At 62.4% G+C, this 10,321-nt stretch overlaps 1 protein-coding gene across 2 annotated transcripts in view; it reads right to left on the bottom strand.

The window, feature by feature from the left end:
* Positions 1-1,753: 1,753 nt before the first annotated feature.
* Positions 1,754-10,321, bottom strand: part of NPLOC4 (NPL4 homolog, ubiquitin recognition factor) — a 28,432-nt gene continuing 19,864 nt past the window's right edge. The window contains exons 13-17 of one of the 2 annotated variants that reach the window (XM_040530475.1): positions 6,459-6,530; positions 4,592-4,687; positions 3,449-3,565; positions 2,344-2,446; positions 1,754-1,959 (exon numbers count right to left, since the gene is read on the bottom strand). In XM_040530475.1, coding sequence (XP_040386409.1) covers positions 1,802-1,959; positions 2,344-2,446; positions 3,449-3,565; positions 4,592-4,687; positions 6,459-6,530 — 546 coding nt within the window. In that variant the 3' untranslated portion in view covers positions 1,754-1,801. The remainder of the gene's footprint in view (positions 1,960-2,343; positions 2,447-3,448; positions 3,566-4,591; positions 4,688-6,458; positions 6,531-10,321) is intronic. The other variant, XM_040530476.1, reaches the window with a different exon arrangement.

Here is a 10,321-nt window from a genome sequence, read left to right as displayed (position 1 = left end):
GCTGCCAGCACCGCGTCCCCAACACCCCCACACCGGGGACACCCAGGCCGGGGTGGAGGTGTCGCGCCCCGAGAGCCGGGCTCGGCACGTGGGACCCGCAGCTCGAGGGGCTGCCCTGCCTCCTACCTGCGCCCCGTCCCCGCCGGCGGACGAGGCGGCCGCTCGGCTCCGCGGGCTCTGGCTCGGCGCGGCTCCGGCCTCCCCCTTTTTTTTAAACCGCGGGGCTGGCGCGGGGCCCGGCCGCACGCGGCTCGGCGCTGATTGCAAACAGCCGGCCCCGGCCCAGGGCAGCGTGCGGCCGGCCCCGAGCCACGGCACGCTGGCGGACCCGCAGGAGGCACGGCGCTGGCTCTACGTTTCAGGTGCTTTTTTATTCAACGTTAACTCGCCGACCCCGCCTTCCGGGTCGTTCAGTCCAGGCACCGCACACCGCTGCACACCCCCAACACCGAGAAACCCAGGGGAAAAGCAAACCGCCGCCGCGGCCCCACGGCAGGGACGGGGCTGGTGGCCGCTCAGCGCGGCGGGACCGAGCCTTGGGCAGCCACGGCGGAGCCCGCAGGCAGCAGCGAGGGGCTGGGGAGGCCTCCGGGGGTCCCCACCACGCCGCCCACCCGTCCCACTGCCCCGTGCCCAGGTGGAGAAGGCGGGGGTGACGCTGTCCGGGGACAGGATGGGGGCTTCGTGCCTCCCTCCGTGAGGTGGCCCGGGAACTGAGCCGAGGCCCCAAATCCCAGAGGGGCCCTGCGAGAGGCGGGGGGAGCCAGGCCCACAGGGCACTGCCAGCACCCGCCTGCCCCGTCCCGGCCCCCCAGCAGCCCCCAGCCGGGGGCTAAAGGGAGAGCGAGCAGCAAGAGGCCCCCCCCCGAGCACGCCGCCAGGGGAGGATGCGCTCAAACGCCGGGGCTGGGGCAGGAGCCAGCTGCAGGGAAGGCTCCGCTCCCCTGCCGAGTAGGAGCAGGCAGAAACCCAAATTACACGGCCCCCCCAGTACGGCTTCGCCCCCCAGGAGGGGACGAGCTCCCCTGGGGGCTCACCGCACGGCCGTTGGTGGCGTGGGGGGAGGGGGGGGGAAAGCGCCCGTCCTGCCGCCCCCGGGAGGATCCCGGCAGCCGAAGCAGCTCCGCAGCGCACGGAGGTGCCGCGGGGGCGATGCCAAGCGGCGAGCTGGCACGTGCCCGCCCCTCGCCCGGTGCCAGGGGGCCGCATCCTGCTGCGGGCGCGGTGCCAGCGCGGGGCCCAGCCCGGCGGAGCTGCTCTCGCAGGCACACGCTGGCCCCGCGCGGGCCCTTAGCAAAAAGCTGGCGGGAGGGGGCCGGGAAGGCTGCCCGGGAGCCCAAGGCTGGCAGCAGCGAGCCGCAGGGGAAGGGGAGCAAAGCTGGGGGGCAGGGAGGTGCCACCACCCCCCCTGTCGCCTCCGCAGCCTGGGGGACACCTCGGGCAGGGGAGCGGGGGCCCTGGAGCGGCCCCGAGCCCCCAGCGCTCACCAGGAGCAGGCGAACGCTGCGCGCTGGGGACACTGGAGAGCGCGGCCCCGTGGGGCGAGGGCTCCTACAGCGGCCCCGGGGCGCCCAGCTCCTGCCACGGGGATGGGGCTGCCCCCAGAAAGCGAGGGGGGAGCAGGGCCAGAGCCACCCCCTCCCCTGGCCAGCTCCCGGCCCCAGGGTGCGGGAAGCAGGGGGGGGGGAGAGGCCGGGGAGGGGACGAGCACCGCTGCTGCTGCTGCTGCTGCTGCTGCTGCTGCTGCTGCTGCTGCTCGAGGGTTGGCTCTGTATTGGAGGCTGCCGCCGCGCCGCCGGGGCTAGGTGCGGGGCAGGCTGCACATCTCACAGTGGTCCGTGCCCGGCTGGTTCATGAAGGTGCAGTGCTGGCAGGCCCACATGGCCGCCGAGACGGCGTGCGTCGAGCCGCCCATGGCACCGTACTCGTGCAGTCCGGGGAGCTGGACGCCGACTGTGCCTGCAGGAGAAAGAACCCGGTCAGAGCAGGGGAGAGGGGCTGGGAGCAGCTCGGGGGCTGCCTTCACCCCCGAGGCTGGCACCGGGGGGCTGCTCCCAGGTGGGCACAGGGCTCACCACCCCGCGCTGAGCACCAAAGACCCCACGCTAAGCCCAGCCCAGGCCCTCAGCCCCACTCGGAGCAGCGCCCTGGCAGAGATGCTGGCCCACGGCCCCTTCCCACCACTCTCCGTGTGGCCAGGCAGCGCGGGCGGCACAGGATCAGCTTTCCTCGTGCCCGAGGCTCCGCAGGCAGCTGGAGAGCAGCACTGAGCCCTCACCGACCTGCTGAGCCCAGCCCCTGGCCCGACGGACGAGGGAGCGCGGCCCCGAGCCCCCCTCTTACTGCAGAGCTGCTCGATGGTGGCCCACTGCTCCGATTTCTTCCAGGTCTGCGCGAGCTCCTCGTTCTTGGTTCTCACGGCTTCCAGCAACAAGCTGATGCTGTCCTGGAAGCCACAAAAGGGGAAAATCAGCACCGGGCACTCCTCCGGCGATCAGATTGGAGCCAGGCAAGAGCCTCCCTGCCCTCCTCCACCACTCACACCAAGCCAGAGCTGCGAGGGAGCCGTCGCCCTTTCCTAAAAGGTCTCTGGAGTTGCACGAGTGATGTTTCTTGGCAGGGAGTAAGATGGAGATTTTCCTCTCTGCTCCCCACAGCGTGCAGACATCCCCCTACAACCCGAATCCTTCACTTCCCTCCGCTGGGAGGCTGCGGGCTGAGCCCAGTCCCCAGCAGGGTGAAAACTTTTCCAAACCAGCCGCCCCGGAGAGCTCCGTGCCCGGCCCCAGCCCCGCTCGCAGCCCCAGCCTGATCTCCAGCCGCCCAGGGTCAGCCCAGCTGCCCCGCACATGCTCGGTCCCCGGCGCCCACGAGGCCTCTGGCAAACACGCGGCCCGTTTCCCTGGCGCGCCGCTCCAAACGGGAAGGTTTGGAGGGTGCAGATGTGAACCAGGGGCCTGGGCAGGCGCCCAGCCACCGGTGCCAGGCCGAGGGAGCAGAGCTGCACGGAGAGGAAGCTGCGGGCCTCGCAGAGATGTGGGGGCTCTGATCTCGTTACCGTTACAACAGGGATTTCTGATTCTGAGATTTTTTTTTTTTAAATTATTATTATTTTTTAAACGTTTCCAGCTCTCTGAGCCGCGGCCAAGTTGGCTCTGTCCAGCCTGTGACCGTGCGAACAGCCACCACCCCCTCGCTGCTCTGAGCGGTGCTCGGAGAGCTCTCGGGCCAGCCGGGGGCTTCGGTTTCACTTTTTAAACACTCCGCTGAAAGGTCACAGCCTGGAAGAACAGGCATCGGGCCAGCTGCACGTCCTGCGTGGCTGCAGGCACCCGGCCTGGGGCTGTGCCCGGGGCTGCAGCGGTGTCCTCAGAGCACTGAGGGACACCGAGGGACACGGAGGGCAGGGACGGCGGCGCTGACACGGCCGTTTCCTCCCATTACGTACCCGCAGAGGCATGACCTCGTTCGTGACCAGGAAGAGGAGCAGATGGAAATCAGAAATGATGTCTAGGAAAACGGAGGAAGTGTTCTGGGACAGGTACGTGGCCAAGCTGTGGAAGTCCTACGGAGACAGGAAAGTAATAAAAAAGTCACTTTCCCCCCACGTCATAACTCTGTTTTCCGATTCAGACCCACCAACAGACACTGCAGCATTCCTCTTCTGAGCACCATCTGCAATGTGCAGACCATCCCCAAGTCACATCCCGGGCTGGCTGGCTGGCTTTCAGCTAAGAGCTTCCAAGGAAGAGGACCTTTGGGTCCGCGCTGCCTCTCCGACCCAAGCACCGAACAACCCCAGCACACGAAGGGCTGACCCCAGCCCCAGGAAGCGCCGGGCAGAGGCTCTCAGCTCAACGCAAAGCCCAGTCCCCGAGGGAAAAAAGAGGCGGATGGGGGCAAAGCAGCCCCTTCTTCCCCAGCCTCCTCCTCTCTGCTGTCGAACACGGGCCACCCTCAAACGAGGGCGATGAACAGCCGACCTCTCCCAGCCTGTCAGCGCCGCGACGGGCAGTGGCCCTCCTTCTGTGATTACTTTCGGAGGAAGTCTTTGACATCTTTGGCACGGGCTCTTAAGAGAAACTAGCTGTTGCTGCTTTAAAGCAACTCAGGCCTTCTGTGCGCTGGCAAAACCTCGCGCACGCCTCGGGCTGTCCAGCAGCTGCCTCTGCTCAACGCTACGGGCCTCCTTCGGAAAAAGGTCGCTGCGTTTTCAGCAGCGGTGCAGGAAGGGAAGACAGCTCTGTCGGAGCTGCAGCAGCAGCCCCTTGTCCCGCTCCTGTCACCAGCGGGTCCTATCCTGCCCGTGGGGCTGGAGCCCAGCCGGATGGCCCCCTACACCTCCCCGGGTTATCTGGCAGAGCACAGGCAGGCCTGGAGCTCGTCACCGGGCAGGCGGGGAGCAGCGCGCCCAGCCCCTCATCTGCACGCAGCCGCTGCGCAGCGCAGGAAGGTGTTTGGCAAGCGCCGGGCTGAGGCATCGAGGGGTGATCTCAGGGCACGACTGCAGCTGTCCTTTTGGAGCCGTTAGGAAGGGAAAGGGGAACAGATGACGCCTCTGCGTGAGACGGCTTTGGCGTCAAGCGCTTACCTGAGTTTCTCCCAGCACATCGCGGTTCTCGATGGGAAATGGGTTTTGAGAAATAGAAAAAGTGTAGACTGGATCCTTGGGGAAGGTCGTGGTAATCTGAAAATCCAAGAAAGGACGATCAGAGCACTGACAGCAGGAGAGGCAAAAGGGACACGGGAAGAAAGGCTGCTGAGAGCTGGGAGCAGCCACGGCTCAGCCGGGAAGGCAATCACAGCACGGATCTTCTGACGGCTTTTAACATGTAAAGCAGTATTCCAACCAGCACAACCCCGGCTCCTGGCAGTCGCTTTTAATGGAGCTGAGGGAAATGCACCGAGCTCCAAACAGCACGAAATGGTGCTGCAGAGAGCGTCCCCTTTGCGAAGGTCCCGGGGACGCAGCAGCTCCCACCGCAGCTCTGCCCCGCGCCAGGGAGCCGCTGCTTGGGGTCACCCCGGGGGTCTCCATAGCACCTGGGGGCGGGCACGGCGTGGCCCCTGCCCTGACCGGGACGGGGAGCCAGGGCTGGGCTCTGCTCTGGGCTGGACTGGGTGCTCAGAGAGCAGCCCTGTGCTTCATTTAACAGGCTGTGCCCCTGCTCAGGGTGCACCGATCCTGCCTCCTGTCAGCACCCTGTGCCCAGCGCTTACACCACCTCGCGCCCTCCTTCCTCCAGAGGTGCCTGGGCGCAGCAGCCAGCGACTGACATTTACACCGGTCCTCATTCTGGGGGCTTCAAAGCTCTGCTGTCAGTTACTCTGCCCTGACAGAGGCTCTCTGTAGGCAGAAATACCTGCCAGTGCAGTATTACCTTGAATAATGCCTTTTTTTTTTTTTTTTTTTTTTTAAAAAAGGACAAAACAAGATGCTTCAGAAATGCAGCTTTCCAGACTGCTCCTAACTGCATGTTCCGTCAATCTGTTTTCGTCTTAATTACACCCCAGGTAGCCCGGAAGCAGATGCCTTTACTACTTGAGCAATATACACGTTCCAGCGCTGCCGACTGGCACGGGGCGCTGGGGGGCCCCGCACAACGGGCCCCTTGTCCTGAACACGGCGTTTCCCCAAGCGAGGGGCACATCGCCGTGCCAGCCCGAGGGCCGATAAGCGGCTCGCACACCGGGCACTTTGTGTGCTCGAAGCAAGGGCAAGAGGAAGCCTCTGGGCTGCCAGCTTCCCCGTGCCGCGGGGCAGCTGGACCAGACCAGTTGCTTCGGGAGGATTTAATCGTTATTGGCACCGCCTCCAGCTCCGGCAGTATCATCTGTCATCTGAATTATTTGCTTTCCTGCCTTCCACACACCGTAACAGTTCCCTTTCAAGCCAAAGGGCAGAGCCGTGCCGCAGTGCCTGGCAGGGCTTGCCCGCGGGCAGGCGGTGGCCCTGCTCCAGCCAAGCCCCGTGCTCTGTCTTGTCCTCCCTCCCCCAGGAAAAGGCATTTTTGGAGCACCAACCCAGTCTGCTGAGTCACTACAAGGAGCTGGATTCTTAATTGCTGCTAAGACAGACAATGGGAGCTTTCTAATGAGCTCCCCGTCAGGTGGTGCCCAGCACACGTATCCGTGGGGCTGGCTGCTTCCCCTGCCGTATGGCTCCGTGCCACCTCCGCGCGGCGATAAGACACCAGGCAGGGCCTTCCCAGGAAGCAAACGTGTGCCCTGGCACCGCCGCACGCTGCTCCCCCCCCACCGGGAGCACTGCAATCACCCCGGGGCACACCGCCTCCTGCGCCTCTGTGCTAGGAATGCCTGCGCGCAGAGGCGAAAGAGGAGAGGAACAGAGCCCGTCCCACGAATCGGCTCCGGTGTGAATTCCAGAGGCGGGTTAGGATCCTCACTTTGCCCCGACCACCTCTGCTGGCTGCCATCGAAGTGCAACAACCACTTACATCTATGATCAGGTACTCGACTGGGAGCGGGCGAGCCAGCTGGGTGATCTCGTTGCCGAACTTGTCTATGTCCTGGAAGGAGAAGAAGATCGTTAACCCCTGGTGCAGAACGGTGTGAAACAGGAGGACGCTGCCCTGGGACACTCGTGTTGGAGCTCGGGGATTTCTCCGCTCTGGCAGATTGCTCAGGGTGCAGGGAAGAACCCGCTGGCACGACACCGGGTGCTGGGGCCAGGGCAGAGCTGCCCAAATCCCCGCAGCTCCCCGAGGTTCGAGCCCTCTGCAGCTCTAAGCCACCCACCCGTTCCCTTGCGAGCCAAGGGAGTGTTTTGCGACAATCACAGCACCTTGGTCTTGTTTGCCTCTGTCATCACCACCAGAGAGATGGCCAGCATTATCTGAGCAGAGTAAAGGCCGCTTAAGACGCAGAGTTGTCTTAAAAGGGAGGGATAGCTCCACATCTGCGTTCTCAGCCAAGGCAAGCCCGACTTTGTGCAGGTCTGGCCACGAGTCCCTGCTCTGACCACTCGTTTCTGCTCAGGAACTGGAAACCCAGGCGTTCCCTCATACGCAGACCTGAAGAGCCAGCATATCACAGCGCGTAAACTTGTTTTGCTTTGCCAGGCGAACTGAACATAAAGTTTAATTATGGAGAAAAATGGCCAGCATATGTTCATTAATCATAAAATGACAATTAGACGTGATTTATGTCAAACATGCCGAGTTCAAACACAGCTTCAGAAATAAATTCATAAGAAGTGACACTTTTCATTAAAGATTCTGTAAGAGGGGGTTGTATTTTCTCCCTAAATCATCACTTAACATGTTATAAATCATTCATTGAGCCCCATGTAAATTACACGCCCATAATTCCCAATCGGAGACCCTACATAAAAGTTTGCGTTGAGCGAGCGGAGTCCCAGCGGCCGGAGGCAGACCCGAGGCTGCTGCACACGGACACCCCGGCACCCCGACGCCTCGGGGGCTTTTGGGGAGCCCTGCGAGAGGCCGCGAGCTGCGGATTTCGGGCAGTGCTCCTCGGGCTGAGCCGGCGAGCCACGGAGCCGCGCGCTTTGGGACGAGCTGCCCGTGGCTGACAGCCCCCCCCCCCCCCGCGAGCCGTGTTTTTCCCCGTGAGCGCGCCACTCCCCCGCTACCAGCATCTCTCAGCTCCGCTGGTATTTACGCGGCTCAAGCGTGCACTGCAGCAGCCAGCGCCCCGCTCTCACGCCCCGCTCTCCCGGTGCACCCGGACAGACATCGCCCGAGCAGGCTCCGGCTCGCTGCCCTGCCCCAGGCGACAGCCCCCCTTCCGCGAGCCCCCTCCCCACCTCCACCCCGAGCACCCCCTGTCCCCAGGAACGGCTCCCTTTGTAAGAATCTACCTTCCAGTCTTTGAAGCTCCTTTTAAAAGCAATCCCGATAAGGATCTCTTCTCCTTGAACATGACAGGTTGTTGGCCCCGTGGTTATTTCAGCAACAAGCCTGGTGGCTTGTGGCCTCAGATCTCTCTGGCTCTGACAGGAGCAGCAGGAGACGTGGAGCCTTTTCAGAGAGATCACAGGGCCTGAAAGCTAACCTGCCTCTAGATCGCAGCGATACCGCAAGAGTCAGGAATCAAATCCAATCAAACCAAATCAGCTTCCCCAACACAATCCTGCCCCTGCAAGAAAGAACCTGCAACAACTCACACATAATTAGCCCATCTGGAATTCATTTTCAAATCTAATTAAGTTCTAATATGCAGAAACATTTTTCCAGCACCTGTTCTCTTTAATCTCCGCCTCTGGGGATTTCCATGTTAAATGCCTCCTTTTTAATGTCACGCTGCCGAGGCCTTCACGACATGCATGGCACAGTCAGCACCACGCTGGAACCTCGCTGCACCCGGGTCAGAGGACGTGTCCAGACCCTGCAGCTCCCCAGCCACAAACCGCCCCCCCTGCCCACGCCGGCACTCTCCTGCAGCCCCCATGCACCGTTTTATTAGGCAATTACATTTTAGAAGCCCTAACAAATGTCAAGCTGGGAGAATCGCTCGGAGGAAGACATCCTCATCCCGCACTTGGCCGCGGAGCACGAGGTGCTGTGCTGCCGAGGCCTCGCAGCCCCCGGCCCCCCCAGCCACAAACGTGCTCCGTGCGGCGTCGGCAGCCCCGAGCGGAGGGCAGGAAGCGGTTAACGGAGGCACAGCTATTTGGCACCTGGACAGAAATCAGGCAGCACGGCCCCCGGAGGATCTGGACAATGAATCATCCCGAAGACAGGAGCAAACTGCAGATTGCATCAGGCGCTGCGATGGGAGCCTTCGAAACCACTGTTCGGAGGCAGAAGCTGCGAAGCCGTGAGGTCAAGGAGAAAACGACGGGATCGGGCGGAGGTGGTCCCGGGGGGCTTCTGCATCTCCAAGAGGAGGGCGATGGCAGCCGGCACGGAGACGAGCAGCCCTGGCTCTGGGTGCTAAGGGAGCCCGGAGCCACCTTTCCCTCTGCTGCTGTCCGGGAGCTGCACCGGGCTCACCCTCACCCAGACAGGCAGCCGACGTACAGAAACAAAGCGACTTTTCCACGAGTAAGCAACAGGTCAGGGAGAGTTGAAGCCCTTCTCAGGAGACTCCCCGTGAGCTAATCGAGCATCCTCCTCCCCGGAGCAGCTGGGACGTTTAAGGCTAGGGAGGTTTTTCCAGCCCAGCACAAGCGCTGGGCCGAGGCCAGGCAGGGGAAGTCCATTGCTGCTGGTGAGAGCTCCCTGCAGAAGTCTCCGCACAGCCTGGCTATCGAGTCCTGCCTGGGAAGAGGATTTCAAAGTGCAGGGGCAGAAGCAACGCGTGCCACGGGGGGAACAGCGTGGCTGAGAGCAGCTGGGCGTCCGTGTCCCAGCCGGTCTCTGCCCGGGCCAGACGGGAGCACATTTGTTCAAGAAGATGTCTCGTCGGACACAGGCTCAACTGTTGTAAAGCAAAATGCTCTTGCCGGACCCTGTGGGGGCAAAGGGCTCTTTCACAACACTGGTGCCATTGTGAAGGGTTCCTGTCTTACACCATCCCGAAGAAACGCTGGGGAATAGCGAGGCAGCTGTAAAATGCAACTCACTGCATGGATGTCATCTTCGTGTTTGCACTACTAAGCTGAGGTAAACAGCTGCGGGAAGAGCCAAAGCCACCCAGTCCCCAAATCCGATTGTTGAGACGTTTCAAAGGGTCTGTAAAACACAGCAATCCTCCCCCCTGCGCTGCTTGGGCTGTGGGGAGCAGAGTTTGGCCCTGCTGCAGCTGTGGACCCGGCAGAGTGGGAGCTGGGAGCACGCGGGCAGCGTGCTGCTGGGCGCAGGCTGCCTGAGGGGAAGGATCAGACCCGACTGAGGCACTGAGCAACCAATTTCAGCTCTGGATAATCATCCCTCAGTTTGGAAGTTACATTCCTAGCAAAATCGAAATCAATATGGCTATTTTTTAGAAGCAGGTAGACGAAGGAGGTAACTGCTCAAGGGCAGAAGGCACAGAAAACATCCGTCTGTCACATTCAGCTGGGCTCTCCCTCACCCAGCTGGGGAACAAGGTGAAGTGGTCACTGCAACATCGTCGTCTTCGCCTGCAAGCAGAGGGCTGCCCCAGCTTCTGCGCCTGTGTCTTGACAACAGCGGCTCCTTCGTGAGTCTCCTCGCGCTGAGCTCGCCCGACAGCACGTGCTGCTTGTGCAACGTTCAGACTGGGAACAGCGCTGCACCGTGACGCTTCGCAGACAACCTGGGAGGCGAGGGGGATGTTTTCTTCCTTCTGGCTAATCTTACCTGGAGAGGCATCTCAGAGGGAAGCAACTTGTACTCGCGGCCCCCAAAGCCCTCGACTTTCACGCTAGAGCAGA

The sequence above is a fragment of the Cygnus olor genome, chromosome 18 (genome assembly GCF_009769625.2).
Source record: "Cygnus olor isolate bCygOlo1 chromosome 18, bCygOlo1.pri.v2, whole genome shotgun sequence".
NCBI lineage: Eukaryota > Metazoa > Chordata > Aves > Anseriformes > Anatidae > Cygnus > Cygnus olor.
The sequence above is the reverse complement of the archived record's forward strand: the minus strand, read 5'-3'. Positions and strand labels throughout refer to the sequence as shown.